Source organism: Pongo pygmaeus, chromosome 19 (assembly GCF_028885625.2).
Source record: "Pongo pygmaeus isolate AG05252 chromosome 19, NHGRI_mPonPyg2-v2.0_pri, whole genome shotgun sequence".
Taxonomy (NCBI): Eukaryota; Metazoa; Chordata; class Mammalia; order Primates; family Hominidae; genus Pongo; species Pongo pygmaeus.
Genome location: NC_072392.2, coordinates 71,142,753 through 71,158,256, shown reverse-complemented (window position 1 = coordinate 71,158,256; position 15,504 = coordinate 71,142,753). Strand labels below are relative to the sequence as shown.

At 52.8% G+C, this 15,504-nt stretch overlaps 1 protein-coding gene across 2 annotated transcripts; it reads left to right on the top strand.

Annotated features, from left to right (window-relative positions):
• The first annotated feature begins 2,320 nt into the window (after window positions 1-2,320).
• TBX21 (T-box transcription factor 21) lies at window positions 2,321-15,233 on the top strand. Of its 2 annotated transcripts, XM_054456045.1 has the most exons (7): window positions 2,373-3,044; window positions 9,911-9,973; window positions 11,734-11,888; window positions 12,197-12,318; window positions 13,307-13,465; window positions 13,593-13,654; window positions 13,859-15,230. In XM_054456045.1, the coding sequence occupies exons 1-7, from the start codon at window positions 2,554-2,556 to the stop codon at window positions 14,475-14,477; spliced, it is 1,671 nt and encodes a 556-aa protein (XP_054312020.1). In that variant the 5' UTR covers window positions 2,373-2,553; the 3' UTR covers window positions 14,478-15,230. The 2 variants fall into 2 exon arrangements, with proteins under 2 accessions (XP_054312021.1, XP_054312020.1); XM_054456046.1 differs by lacking the exon at window positions 9,911-9,973 and having other exon boundaries at window positions 2,321-3,044; window positions 13,859-15,233.
• The last annotated feature ends 271 nt before the right edge of the window (window positions 15,234-15,504 follow it).

The following is a 15,504-nucleotide window of genomic DNA, read 5'->3' as shown; positions in this document are numbered from 1 at the left end:
CCCGCTTTTCACAAGCACTTTCTTTTTTGGGTGGAAGAAATTGGAGAGAGGGGTTGAGAAATCGGGGATTGAGGAACCAGGCTGTAAGACCCTATAACAGCCTGTCAGGTTCTAGAGAGACCACCCCCAGCCTTCCTCTTCCTCCAGAGGCATGGCCCCAGGACCACCTGGTTCTGAGATTCATAATTCCACCTGCCCCAGAAAGCTGGGTGGGAGCTCATGTCATCCTGTTCAGAGGCAAGGGGATGAATCACTTGACCTGAGGATTAGTGTGGAAAAGAGGAGGGGGAGAGAAAGGGAGGAGCAAGACTCCATTTGATCTTCAACAGCCAAGCACCGAGCAAAAATGTCCCCCAAAGAGGTGTCAGCATTCAACAGTCTCACATCTCCTGGGGAATCAGTCATTCAGGAGGGTCTTACTGAAAGCTCTCACGTTTCCCCAAAAGTAGTGAAGGATCCCAAGGTCACCCTCTCTTCCAAGCAATGCTGCCCCACTTTGAACATCAGGCAGAAACTTCCCTGTTCCTTAAGGTATGGAGAAATGGCGGTTAAGGTGTTGGGGAGGAGGCCAGTCCTGTGTTTCTTGTATTGTCATGTATCCGGTCTCCAACCTCAAAAGATGTGCTGATTCTCTCTCCCCCAACCCTCCCTGGGTCATGCCCACCTCCTGGAGTCCCCAGCTTTGCCTTTGCCTGCCAACTTGCCTCTTGGTTCAGCTCTATTTGGGAGCAGAGAGTCCCCATGGGCCCCTAAGGGTGAAGCCCTGTCAGGCTGGGACAGAAATGTAGAGCTGGGGCCAGTTCCCAGGGGAGAACTGGGGAGGGCTGGGGTGAAGGTAGAGACAGGAGAAGTTCAACTTTAACATGACAAAAATATTAAAGTATTTTTCAAAGTACTCTTAAAAATGTAAATCTTTATCTATATACTGATATGCAAAATATTCCATGACACCTTGTGGAGTGAAAAAAAAGTACACGTTATAAAGCAGCATGTGTAGTGTTTATATAAATTATATATTTGTGCATGTGTGCAAAAGACAGAGACAGAGAGTGTATAAGGAGTGCGATCTCAGAGGGTGTTCACTGAAATGTTAATCCTGTTTGCCTTTAGGGGGTGGAATTTGGGGTGATTTATACAGTCTTGTTTTTACTTTTCTGTGCTGCTTGAATTTCCCATATAAGTATGTTTCATCTTTATACACAGGAAAACTCCCAATGATGCTATTTTCAATTGGGGGGTGGGAAACGGATAGTTTTCATCATAAAAGGAGTCTAATACATTAGTTAACATAAAAGGAAAATGGAGAAAGAAAAGCCTCCATCGTCCTATCTCCGAGGCAGCCCTTCAGAGCATGTGGTGGGTTTCCTTCCTGTCAGCCGGCTCTGAATCTGTTCAAAGCAGCTTTTCCATCCAGGTATAATAATAGATTGGAAAGTGCTGCACACGTACACCCTCTCATGTAAGGCTCGCAGCCCCCCTGAAAAGTAGATCTGTTTATTTCCCCCAGTCTATGGATGAGGCACGTGAGGTTGACTTTCAGGCAAGGAAAATGACTTGCCTGGGTCACATATACCTGGCAGGCAGAGCCAGACCTGGGACTCTCAGCACTGGCAGCCCCAATGCTACTTCCAGTGCCTATGACTGCCGTGCAGGGTAGGGGAGCTTTTGTGGGCCCGGCCAGGCCCAGCTCAGGGCCCTGCAAACCCCTGGCTGCTGCTGATGCAGTGCGCTTTAAGGAACATTTCCTATTGTCCATCAGGTTCCAGGTCTGCCCCCAGGGCTAGAGCTACAAGATGCAGCCAACTCAGCACATGTGGACCTCTGGTGGGGAGAAAGAGGGCAACCCGAAAGGTCACTTAGCACAGAGTCTGGGCACACAGTAGGTATCAATAAAGATAGATTGAATGTTCATGGTCAAAGTTGCTTCTAGTGTGCCCGTGCTCCGAGCCTCTCAGTGCTAAGAGAATGCCCAGCGAGTCCCACTTGGGCCATCTCGGAAGGCTTCCTGTAGGAGAGGGCCTTTGAGCTGAGCCTTCAAAGCTGGGCTGAATTTCCCCGAGGGTCCAGAAGAGAGCCACGGGCTGGTGTGTCAGGCGGCGGAGTTGACACTCCCAGAAAGCAAGGTCTTCGAACTACAGAGTGCGCGCGGGCTCTCGCTCGTCTCCACCGTGGGGGGCCCTGCAGTACTCGCCAAGAGCGTAGAATTTGCCTAGTATTAGCCACGAGAGGGCGGGGTGGGGCGAGGCGGAGCAGGGCCGAGGTGGCGGAGTGGGGGGGAGCCGGAGAGCTTCATAAAGCCACAGCAAAGCGCCGCGACTCTAGTGACAGCGGCCCGCTGGAGAGGAAGCCCGAGAGCTGCCGTGCGCCTGCCGGACGAGGGCGTAGAAGCCAGGCGTCAGAGCCCGGGCTCTGGTGGGGTCCCCTACCCGGCCCTCGGGGCCCCCGCCCCCTGCCTCCTGCCCCCTGCCCCCTGCCCACCCCAGCCCACGCGACCCTTTCGCGTTCGGAGGGGCGGGTCCTCGACGGCTGCGGGAAGGTGCCAGCCCGCCCCGGATGGGCATCGTGGAGCCGGGTTGCGGAGACATGCTGACGGGCACCGAGCCGATGCCGGGGAGCGACGAGGGCCGGGAGCCTGGCGCCGACCCGCAGCACCGCTACTTCTACCCGGAGCCGGGCGCGCAGGACGCGGCCGAGCGTCGCGGGGGCGGCAGCCTGGGGTCTCCCTACCCCGGGGGCGCCTTAGTGCCCGCCCCGCCGAGCCGCTTCCTTGGAGCCTACGCCTACCCGCCGCGGCCCCAGGCGGCCGGCTTCCCCGGCGCGGGCGAGTCCTTCCCGCCGCCCGCGGGCGCCGAGGGCTACCAGCCGGGCGAGGGCTACGCCGCCCCGGACCCGCGCGCCGGGCTCTACCCGGGGCCGCGTGAGGACTACGCGCTACCCGCGGGGCTGGAGGTGTCGGGGAAACTGAGAGTCGCGCTCAACAACCACCTGTTGTGGTCCAAGTTTAATCAGCACCAGACAGAGATGATCATCACCAAGCAGGGACGGTGAGTGCGGCGCGCCGGCCCGCGGGGCCTCTGTGCCCCCGCCGGAACAAGAACGTCTGGTCTGTTTTTCTGGCTCGACAATGCTTCTGACTCCGTGTCCCTCACTGCTTTGGCTTCAGCGTAGGGAGACAGGGGAATGGGGTTGTTGGGAGGACAGGGAAAGCTCCGGAGGGGCGTCTGTGCCCAGGCTGTTGCACCAACAGCCAGAGGACTCACAAGGGAGACGGGTGAGTGCGAGGCAGTGAGAAGTCACCTTGATTTAGGGGAAGGGTGACTGTGGCTTCACCCAGAATTGGTGTGCGCCCCTGCCCCACTCTCTACTGGAGAGGAGTCGCAGCGGGCAGTGAAAGCCTGTGTTCTGGGCGGACAGGACGCCTGGGCCTCCTGTGCGGGAAACTGGAGGGGAAGGGAGCCCCTTATCTCCAGGCCCCCTGCGCCCACCTCCCCCGGCTCCTTTGCTGCTGGTGTGCTCAGGTCAGCTTTAGTGGTGGTGGTGGTGGTGGTGGTGGTGGTGGTGATGGTGGTGGTGGTGGTGTGTGTGTGTGTGTAGGGGGGGAGATTGGGATTTGGTGACATGGAGAAGCAGTCGCCAAGTTTCCTTTCCGGTCTTACTTTGAGATCATATGTCTGGTGTGTGTGTGTGTGTGTGTGTGTGTATGGGGGGTAGTGGCAGTAAAGCTTGTAGGGGGCATAGATCCCTTCCAGGCACAAATGCCCACGGGCTGGGCAGATGAAGCTCACCCAGGGGTCCAGCCTGGTGGCCAGCCCCACACTGCACCCTTTGAGGCTGGTCCAGTGAAAACTTTCCCCACACTCCTGTCCAGAAATTCACCGGTTCAGTCTGGGGAAGTGGTGAAGGGGAGTCCCATGGCTCCATGGCTCAGGGTCCCTGAGCCCCGTGCCTGATGGCGAGAGTTTGGGGCTGAGGGTGCTGCTTCCGGATAGAGCCTCCTGTGCAAGGAAAGAAACAGAAACCTGCGACTTGTGTGGTATTTGTTTAGTAAGCAACCCCCGGAGTGGGCTGTGTCTGTTGTGGGCTGTGTGCACCCACCCTTCCCAGTGCGGCCCATGTGAGCAGGGGACCAGTGAGGACCAGTGTGGAGGGGCTGTTGTCATTGGTGGACCTGGGATGCTGGGTCCGAGGTCCAAGAGGTGTGGATACCAAACGTGGGGCTTGGGGTGGAGGGGAGAGGGAGAAGGCCATGTTGAGCCCCAGGGGTTGGTATTCGATCTGGGCATTGCTGGAACATTCTTCCCTCCAGATGATTTTTGTGGGGTAGCCTGGGACTGGGGAACCTGTTGCCAGCCACAACTGGCTTCAAGTTACTGAGCTGTTCCACTTTCCCTGGGATGAACCCAGGAAAGTTGGCGTGTTCTTTGATGGCTCAGCCTTCATCTCCTAAGCCTTCTGATAATTCCTCTCTGCTCCCCCCAACCCTAGTCACCCTTTGGGTGTACCCAGACACAGCCCAAGCTTCTGGTCCCAATGTGTCTGAATTGGAATGGACCCAGCAGATCCTGTCCCTGTCACTGCACAGACAGGGAAACAGGCCCAGAGACAGCAAGAGACTCTTCCAAGGTCACACAACACACTCATTGCGGGCAGAGCTGGCACTAGAGCCCAGATAGTATTTGCCTGGGTTTCTTTCTCTGGCCCCCTACGGCCACCAGTAAAAACAGCCACCCACGCTCCCCGAAGGCCCTGATGCATTTAGAGTGCTTTCACTTCCATTATTTCACTGTGCGTTAGGTAGGCCAAGCAGTCTCCCCATTTTACAGTTGAGGTCACTGAGTTGCAGGGACAGCTAGTGGCTTGCACTCCATCACACAGCAGACCAGAAGTGGGGCCTCTTAACCTTCTACTCTGTTGTGTGGTCAGGAGGCCTTCCCACCCTGGGCTCTTGCTGGGGTCTCCCCACAGCCTCTGCCAGGCCTCTGCCTCCCCCTGCCAGTCTTGAGGGATGGGGTGGATGGAGCATCAGCCAGCACTTTAGGGAGTTGGCCAGTGCTAGGGGGCTGCCTCTCTACCTGTAGAGCCAGCTTCAGGGAGGCTGTAGAGCACTTCAGGGAGGCACTTGAGGGGATGATTCTCGAAGTGTGCATCACCATCTACTCCCGTGGCCTCCTTTCCTTGGTGTTCCTGCTGAGTAATTCTCACTTGACAAGTTTTTTTGTCCCCCTTTTAGATACATACACTTACTTTTTTTATTATGAAACATTCCACTACATACAAACATGGACAGAAGAATGTAACAGACTTCCATGACCCAGCTTCCACAGATGTCAATATGGGTCCAATCTTGTTTCTGCATCCTGATTTCGCTTCTTCTGTCTGCAACTATATTGGTAATATAGTAATTACTAAATACATTCTAGATATTATTTTATCTCTGCACCTCTAAAAATGGCTTTTTAAAATGAACGCAATACCATTAGCAAACCTGAAAAGAATTTCCTAAATATCACCAAGCTTCTCTGATTGCTTCATCAATGTGTGTGTGTGTGTTTTACAATCCTCACACTTTTTGCTCCATTCCGAGGGGCTCCATAAGCGGGGTCCCTGTTGAAGGAGGCAGTGGCTCTTCACTGTTTCTTTTGGTGCTTTTTCTTGGATCAGGCTTCATAGGCCCCACGCTGCCATGGAGGGGACGGAGGACACACAACCCCAATTCAGTCCACCAGCCCCAGGTTACCTCCATACCTTCTTAGCTTGGGCTCCTGAGATCTGGGAAATCAGTAGCCATTTCCTCTCAAAACAGGCTTTTGGGCTCATAGAACAGCTTCCTTTCCATCCTCCTGCTTTTGTGGGCTGGCCTATCCCTCCGTGGGTTCCAGTGACCCACCAGTTACACCACATCACCCATGACCTTCTTCCTTTTTGAAAGGTTCTCCCACCCCAGGCCCACCTACAGCCTACAGCCCCACGGCTTTTTGCCTTGAGCTGACTCACGCCGTCCCGGATTCTTCCTCTCCCACCCACCCTGGATCTGTCCCTTGGTATTGACCAGCGCCAGTGGCACGCTCTTCCCAACGGGCAGAAATGGGGCAGGGCACAGGGGGTGATTCCTGGGTCCGGAGATTGATCAAGGCAGCTCAGATGGGGCTGAGAGAGGGGAACTGAGAACAAAACAATGGATTATCCCAATAGGAGACTTTGGTGTCTACGTTTGTGTCTGGAGATTTGGGGCAGCCTGATAATGCCCCACACAGGCTTGTGCGAGGGTTTCTGTGTGGCAGTGTGTGTGTGTTGCGAATGTGTTGGCGAGTATATAATAGTTGATGGTAGACATTCTCAGTAGAGGAAGAGAGAGGCCTGTGTCTCTGTGGGTGTGTGGGTGTGTATTAATTGCTGGCAATCCCCACTTTTCTGGGTGTGATTGGTTGATTATTATAATTAAGATAACTTTGGGTAGCTGTGTTGTGTTAAGCTCAATTTACATTTGGATTTGTGCATGTGAAGATAGAGGTTGGTAAAACAACAATTTCAGTCCCACACTATCCTTGCTATCCTTACAGTCATTACAATTTTTTTCTTGTCTCCACTTTCCCAACTCCAAGAACTTTAATTTTTTTTATTTGTAATATTTTTCATGGGCCAGGAAGTGGACCTGAACCTCCCACATAGATAACTTTAGTCGATAACTTTTTACATCTTTTTTTTTTTTTTTTTTTTTGAGATGGAGTCTCACTCTGTCCCCCAGGCTGGAGTGCAGTGGCTCGATCTTGGCTCACTGCAACCTGCGCCTCCCAGGTTCAAGCGATTCTCCTGCCTCAGCCTCCCGAGTAGCTGGGATTACAGGCAGAAGCCACCAAGCCCAGCTAATTTATGTATTTTTAGTAGAGACGGGGTTTCGCCATGTTGGCCAGGCTGGTCCCAAACACCTGACTTCAAGTGATCCCCCGCCTCGGCCTCTCAAAGTGCTGGGATTACAGGTGTGAGCCACCGCACCTGGCCCAGCTTTTCAGATCTTAAAAAATTTTTTTTAATTTATTTTTTATGGAGACGGAATCTTACTATGTTGCCCAGGCTGGTCTCAAATCCCTGCTCTCAAGCAGTCCTCCCGCCTCAGCCTCCCAAAGTGCTGGGATTACAGGCATGAGCCATTGTGCCTAGCTAAAAAAAATTTTTTTTAGGCTTAAGCATGCTTAAGTGGTTTCATTTCTCTTGGGGCAAGTGAAAACAACTTTAATTTAAAAATTTTTTTTTAATGAGACAGGGTCTTGCTCTGTCACCCATGCTGGAGTGCAGTGGTGCGATTATGGCTCACTGCAGCCTCAACCCCCTGGGCTCAAGCAATCCTCCCATCCCAGCCTCCTGAGAAACTGGGACTATAGGCGCACACCACCATGTCTGGCTAATTGTTTCTATTTTTTGTAGAGATGGGGTCTCACTATGTTGCCCAGGCTGCAGCTTTGCTTTTTGTCTGGCTGTTTGCCAGTGGCCGTCTGAGTCTATTAAGTGGATCTGACGTTGGTAAGACGAGGAGGTCCCTTGATGCCCAAGCACATTTTGTACTTTGGTAGGTACAACACATTGCCAGAATACCCTCCCAAAAGGTGCTACCAATTTACACCCACACCAATAGTCTATGAGAGGACCCATTTTCCCACAGCCTCATCAGCAGTAGATATTATCACATTTTTTTTTTTTTTTTTGAGACAGAGTCTCGTTCTGTTGGCCAGGCTGAAATGCAGTGGCATGATCTCTGCTCACTGCAACCTCCGCCTCCCAGGTTCAAGAGATTCTCCCACCTCAGCCTCCCGAGTAGCTGGGATTACAGGTGTGCACCACCACGCCTGGCTAATTTTTGTATTTTTAATAGAGATGGGGTTTCACCATGTTACCCAGGCTGGTCTCGAACTCCTGACCTCAGGTGATCCACCTGCCTCGGCCTCCCAAAGTGCTGGGATTACAGGCGTGAGCCACCACGCTGAGCCAATATTATCAATTTTTAAACATTCACCAATACGACTGAGAAGAACTATCTATCTCCTTGCTATTTTAATTTGCACTTAATTACAGTGAAGCAGAGCCTGTGCCAGGAGCTCTGAATCTGGGAGAGGTATGACGACCCTGTGAACCATCCCAAGGCTACTTAGTTCTTAGGGCCAGCAGAGGAATTTGGGGTCTTGGACCCTGTCTTATGAGGGTGGGATGGTAAGTGGTTTTTTAGGGAGGCTCAATTTGGCACCAGACCCATCACCACTCTCGGTTCCTTCCCAGCAAAGTGTCATGTAAATCAGGGGCTATTTTGGGATTCCAGCTGGTGGTGATTCTAGACTTTTAGGGAGAAACCGAGATCTCCTTTCTCTTCTCCCTTTTCCCCAGCCTCTTCCTGTGTCTCCTTCATTTCCCTCTACTAGTGATAAAAACAGGATGAGCTGGGCATGGTGGTGAGCACCTATAACCACACTCGGGTGACTCGGGAGGCCAAGGCAGGAGGATTGCCTGTGCCCAGGCATTTGAGTAGAGCCTGGGCAGCATAGCAAGACTCCATCTCTTAAAAAAAATCAGTATGGCCTGGGTGCGGTGGCTCACCCCTGTAATCCCAGCACTTTGGGAGGTTGAGGCCAGTGGATCACCTGAGGTCAGGAGTTTGAGACCAGCTTGGTCAACATGGTGAAACCCCGTCTCTACTAAAAGTACAAAAATTAGCCAGGCGTGGTGGCGGGCGCCTATAGTCCCAGCTACTCAGGAGGCTGAGGCAGGAGAATAATGGCGTGAACTTTGGAGGCGGAGATTGCAGTGAGCCAAGATCACACCACTGCACTACAGCCTGGGCAACAGAGCAAGACTCTTGTCTCAAAAAAAAAAAAAAAAAATTAGCCAGGCACAGTGTTGGGTGCTTGTAATCAAGGAGAATCTCTTGAACCTGGTAGGCAGAGATTGCAGTGAGCCGAGATCACACCACTGCACTCTAGTCTGGGGGACAGAGCGAGACTCTGTCTAAAAAAAAATAAAAAAAAAGAAAGAAAAAAATTAATATGAAGAAATGGGGACCACAGACCACAGCATGCACTCTGCAGTCAGAAGACCTCACCTCTGCTCTCCCACCAAGAACTGTCACCAAACCTCTCGGAGCGTCAGTTTCTTCAAATATAAAATTGGAAATAACATTTTATGTTTTTTTTTTTTTTTTTCTTTGAGATGGAGTTTCACACTGTTGCCCAGGCTGGAGTGCAGTGGCGCCATCTTGGGTCACTGCAACCTTCGCCTCCCAGGTTCAAGCGATTCTCCTTGCCTCAGCCTCCAAAGTAGCTGGGACTATAGGTGCATGCCACCACGCCCGGCTAATTTTTTGTATTTTTAGTAGAGACGGGGTTTCACTATGTTGGCCAGGCTGGTCTCAAACTCCTGAGCTCAGGCAATCCACCCTCCTCGGCCTCCCAAAGTGCTGGGATTATAAGTGTGAGCAACTGTGCCGGGCCATCTTTCGAACTTTTTAACAGCTTTCAGAGGAAAGATGGACAGGAGTTAGACTCTCCATTTACATGTGAAGAAACTGAGATTTGGGCCGGGTGTAGTGGCCCACGTCTATAATCCCAGCACTTTGGAAAGCTGAGGCAGGTGGATCACTTGAGGTCAGGAGTTCGAGATCAGCTTGGCCAACGTGAAACTCCATCTCTACTAAAAATACACAAATTAGCCGGGTGTGGTGGCACATGCCTGCAGTCCCAGCTCTTGGGAGGCTGAGGCAGGAGAATCACTTGAACCTGGAAGGTGGAGGTTAGAGTGAGCTGAGATCGTGCCACTGCACTCCAGCCTGGGTGACAGAGCGAAATTCCATTTCAAAAAGAAACTGAGATTTGGTTTGAGAATTAACTTATCCAGCGTCATAGGTAGTAATCTATTTTTCTCAACTCAGGAAAGTCAGGGGAAGACAGGCGTGTGACAGCACCCTTCTAGGACACCTTCCCAAGGTTGTTAGGTAAGTTGTCCTGGGGACCTCTGGGGATTAGAAGTCCCTCAAAAAGGGTTCCTAGGCCCCTGGAACCCTCCCTCCTCCAGGTTTCCTGACTCACTGATAGGTCCCTTTTTCCCCATCCTTCAGGGCTTCTCATGAGAGGAGGGGGAAGTGTGTGGAAATGAAAAGTAATTCTGATGAGGATTAGCTTCTGCCATTCTGAAAACTCTGCTCTTCCTGCTTGTGTTAGAAGAGAAAGGCTAAGCCATTGGAGTTGGTGATGGAACTGGTGCTGGTGGAGGTGGTGGTTGTAGTGATGGTGCTGCTGGTGGTGGTTGTGATGGTGAAGTTGGTGGCTGTAGATGGTGGTGCCCGTGCTGGTGCTGGTGGAGATCGTGGTTATTGTGATGGTAGTTGTGATGGTGGAGGGGGCGGTTGTAGTGATGGTGGTTGTGATGGTGGTGATGGGTGGTTACAGTGCTTCTGGTGGTGATGGTGCTGGTTGTAGTGGTGGTGGTGACAGGGCTAGTGAAGGTGTTAGTGGTGGAGATGGTGATGGTAGAAGAGTGCTTCTTTTCTGAATCTGTTACTCTGGCACGATAGCGGAATCATACAGCATCCCACCCCCTAACTTCCTCTACTTTTCCTGGAAACAAGGACTTTGAACATGAGCCCCGTGTTCAATAGAGCCTTCTTTCAGGTGGATGGGAAGCTCCCTGTTCAACTAGGATGTGTGCAACTTCTCTGAAGGCTGAGGGCAGGCTATACCTCAGGCGGCAGACCCAGGAGCATGGGAAAGGGAGGGCCTGTGAGTGGGTGTCATGGGGCTGGGAGTGTGTTAGCACTGTGAAAGCCGTGGCAGAGAGGGTGGGTGGGGAACTGAAGCATGAGGACCTTCCAGGAACTGCCTGTGGAGAGCTGGCTGGTGCCCCCTCCTAGGAAGCAGCTAAGGTTAGAGACAGGGGTGTGCAGGTAGATGTCAAGCAACTGACCCTCCGAAAGAACATTTTTAAAAACTCTGATTTGTAGTGTTTGCTGATCCCTGTGGTGTAAATACTCCTGCTATAGATGATTTCAAGTGACTCATGTGAGTCATTGAACGCAGAGCTGGGAAGAGATGCACAGTGCACTGTGATTTAGTACCTCCTCCATGCAGCTGCGATAGACGGAAGTAACCTCAACAGCGCAGACAATAGTAAAACGTAAAATAACTGGGCAGTGATGATTTTTTAGTTTTTACTACTTTTTTTTGGGGGGGGATGGAGTCTTGTTCTTGTCATCCAGGCCACTGGAGTGCAGTGGCGCGATCTCAGCTCACTGTAACCTCTGCCTCCTGGGTTCAAGCCATTCTCCTGCCTCAGCCTCCTGAGTAGCTAGGATTACAGGCACCCACCACCACACCCAGCTATTTGTTGTTGTTGTTGTTGTACTTTTTAGTAGAGACGGGGTTTCACCATGTTGGCTAGGCTGGTCTCGAACTCCTGACCTCAGGTGATCTGCCTGCCTCGGCCTCTCAAAGTGCTGGGATTACAGGCATGAGCCACTGTGCCCAGCCTACTTTGTCTTGAATTAATATGTCTTGAATTGCAAGTTTATATAATTTAATTTTTAATTATGGCTGTTTTTAACCCCTGGCTGGCAAACTCCCTAAACACCTTCCAGCTGGTTCTTGTGGGTAGGAGGAAGCCGGCTACAGCACACCACTGATGCCTGGGCACTGTTGCAGGGGGGACTGGCTGTCGAGCTGGAGCTGATGGGTGCTGGGGGCTTTCTCTCCTCTCCAGGCGGATGTTCCCATTCCTGTCATTTACTGTGGCCGGGCTGGAGCCCACCAGCCACTACAGGATGTTTGTGGACGTGGTCTTGGTGGACCAGCACCACTGGCGGTACCAGAGCGGCAAGTGGGTGCAGTGTGGAAAGGCCGAGGGCAGCATGCCAGGTGCGCGCGCCCCTGGGAGCGGTGGGCTCTGTTTCGCTGGGACTGGGCGCCCCCTGGTGGGCCCACCAAGCCCCTACCCCTAATTCCTAGACTTTTAACCCCCCTCCCACTCCATCCCACGCCATTGCATCCCACCTCTTTTTGGCTTCCTGCTTTGCTCTAGCCTGTCCTCTGCTGAGTCCTCTGCCCTTCCCTGCCTGGTCCTCCCGCTGTGTCCTTCCTTACGGTCCCTCTCGGGACAGGCAAAGCCCTACATCACCAGGGTTCTGTCCCGGGGGCTGCATGTCAAAGAGGTGAACTGTCCACAGGAAACCGCCTGTACGTCCACCCAGATTCCCCCAACACGGGAGCACACTGGATGCGCCAGGAAGTTTCATTTGGGAAACTAAAGCTCACAAACAACAAGGGAGCGTCCAACAATGTGACCCAGGTAGGACCTGCTCTTCAAAAGGTAGCCTCGCCCTGCTCCCCACCCTGGGTCTGAGACCTCCAAGGCCACAAGGGTCCTGCGGGGCCAGTTTGGTTCATTTTTTCTTCCTTCCTAAAGGAAGGAAGGTTCATTTTTCTTCTGTCCTAAAGGAAGGGTCATTTTTCTTCCTTCCTAAACTCTGGCTGTTTCTCACCCACCTTGGGAGGAAGATGAGGTGGGATGAAGCTGAATCTTGGACAGGGGTCATAGTCAGGCCACACAGGCCAACCCAGCCTCAGGGTTTCTTCACCAAATCATGGGTTGCCATTGCTCCGGCACCATGAAAGGCACAGAGTTGGCCCCGTGGTCCCAGGGAATAGATGCCGAGTTTCTCTAGGTTGAACAATCCTGTTAAAAGTGCCCTTGCTGGCTGGGTGTGGTGGCTCACGCCCATAATCCCAGCACTTTGGGAGGCCAAGGCGGGTGGATCACAAGGTCAGGAGTTCAAGACCAGCCTGGCCAAGTTGATGAAACCCCGTCTCTACTAAAAATACAAAAATTAGCCAAGCGTGGTGGCGGGTGCCTGTAATCCCAGCTACTCAAGAGGCGGAGGCAGGAGAATTGCTTGAACCCGGGGGGGCAGAGGTTGCAGTGAGCTGAGATCGTGCCACTGCACTCCAGCCTGGGTGACAGAGCGAGACTCCGTCTCAAAAAAAAAAAAAGAAAAAAAAAGTGCCCTTGCCCTAAAAGCCCTGTTTGTGCTGATACCTTGGTCTCAATTGACATCTGGAGGTAGAAGAGGGGGCAAGAGGCTAGAATTGGTGCCCCAAAGAGTCCGGACACTGGAGTTGGAAAGCTTGGGGGAAGTTACATGGTGGCAGGGCAGGGGAATGGACAGGATGACCTCAGGGTGCTTGCTAGCCTCACATGGGGCCAGCTGTTGGTGGGGGTGATGGGATCCTCGAAATCCCTCCTCCCCACCCCTACAACCATCTCGCTCTGTCTACAGATGATTGTGCTCCAGTCCCTCCATAAGTACCAGCCCCGGCTGCATATCGTTGAGGTGAACGACGGAGAGCCAGAGGCAGCCTGCAACGCTTCCAACACGCATATCTTTACTTTCCAAGAAACCCAGTTCATTGCCGTGACTGCCTACCAGAATGCCGAGGTGAGGGCTGCCTGAGCCCCGGTGGGAAGAGGGCAGAGTGGGGCCCACCGTCTTCCTTGGGAGGGATTTGGAAAGTTCCCGAGCCCCAGACTCAGGACTCAGGTGACTCTATTTCCCTTCTCTCTAGATTACTCAGCTGAAAATTGATAATAACCCCTTTGCCAAAGGATTCCGGGAGAACTTTGAGTCGTAAGTGCCACTGGGTTCAACTCAGCTTTGGTCCCTCCTGAGACACATCCTCTCCCTGCCCCTGAAAACAGGAGGGTGGGGGACAGGTGCTAGAGATGGGCAGGCCAGGGAAGGAGGGTCAGAGAAGGAATGTGTGAAACAGGTAGGCTCACAGGTGACTGGTCCTGCTTGTGACCCGTTTTCTTGCCTTCTATTTTTTTCTAGCATGTACACATCTGTTGACACCGGCATCCCCTCCCCGCCTGGACCCAACTGTCAATTCCTTGGGGGAGATCACTACTCTCCTCTCCTACCCAACCAGTATCCTGTTCCCAGCCGCTTCTACCCCGACCTTCCTGGCCAGGCGAAGGATGTGGTTCCCCAGGCTTACTGGCTGGGGGCGCCCCGGGACCACAGCTATGAGGCTGAGTTTCGAGCAGTCAGCATGAAGCCTGCATTCCTGCCCTCTGCCCCTGGGCCCACCATGTCCTACTACCGAGGCCAGGAGGTCCTGGCACCCGGAGCTGGCTGGCCTGTGGCACCCCAGTACCCTCCCAAGATGGGCCCGGCCAGCTGGTTCCGCTCCATGCGGACTCTGCCCATGGAACCCGGCCCTGGAGGCTCAGAGGGACGGGGACCAGAGGACCAGGGTCCCCCCTTGGTGTGGACTGAGATCGCCCCCATCCGGCCGGAATCTAGTGATTCAGGACTGGGCGAAGGAGACTCTAAGAGGAGGCGCGTGTCCCCCTATCCTTCCAGTGGTGACAGCTCCTCCCCTGCTGGGGCCCCTTCTCCTTTTGATAAGGAAGCTGAAGGCCAGTTTTATAACTATTTTCCCAACTGAGCAGATGACATGATGAAAGGAACAGAAACAGTGTTATTAGGTTGGAGGACGCCGACTAATTTGGGAAACAGATGAAGGACTGAGAAGGCCCCCGCTCCCTCTGGCCCTTCTCTGTTTAGTAGTTGGTTGGGGAAGTGGGGCTCAAGAAGGATTTTGGGGTTCACCAGATGCTTCCTGGCCCACGATAAAACCTGAGAGGGGTGTCCCCTTGCCCCATCCTCTGCCCTAACTACAGTTGTTTACCTGGTGCTGCGTCTTGCTTTTGGTTTCCAGCTGGAGAAAAGAAGACGAGAAAGTCTTGGACATGAAGGAGCTTTTTGTATCTAGTGGGGTGGGAGGGGTCAGGTGTGGGACATGGGAGCAGGAGACTCCACTTTCTTCCTTTGTACAGTAACTTTCAACCTTTTTGTTGGCATGTGTGTTAATCCCTGATCCAAAAAGAACAAACACACGTATTTTATAACCATCAGCCAGCCAGGGTCAGGGAAAGGACTCACCTGACTTTGGGCAGCTGGCCTGGGCTCCCCCTGCTCAAACACAGTGGGGATCAGAGAAAAGGGGCTGGAAAGAGGGGAATGGCGCACATCTCAAGAAGCAAGATATTGTTTGTGGTGGTTGTGTGTGGGTGTGTGTCTTTTCTTTTTCTTTCTTTTTATTTTTTTGAATAGGGGAGGCTATTTATTGTACAGAGAGTGGTGTCTGGATATATTCCTTTTGTCTTCATCACTTTCTGAAAATAAACGTAAAACTGTTGAATGTGCCTGCCTCAGTGCCAGCATGGGGGGACATGGATGGGGACTCAGTTGGGGTTGTACCCAAGCTGGTGTACCCAAGGTGTTCTGTCGGCTTTCATTTATGGGGAACCTGCTAAAACCCTGAAATGACTCCAGCTGAGTTACAGCAAGGCCACATGTCCTACCTTCAGCACTCGGGGATGGTTGATGCCTCTTAAGGCATCTTGGGACGGACAGAGAAGAATCCCTTGCCCTGTATGCCCCCTGACCTTGAAAGGAGGGGTGTGAGGGCA

Coding starts and splice junctions, on each gene's coding strand:
- TBX21 (XM_054456045.1), top strand. CDS start 2,554: ATGGGCATCGTGGAGCCGGGTTGCGGAGACATGCTGACGGGCACCGAG. Junction 9,974..11,733: donor CACCTTCCCAAGGTTGTTAG/GTAAGTTGTCCT, acceptor TCTCCTCTCCAG/GCGGATGTTCCCATTCCTGT. Junction 11,889..12,196: donor GGCCGAGGGCAGCATGCCAG/GTGCGCGCGCCC, acceptor AACTGTCCACAG/GAAACCGCCTGTACGTCCAC.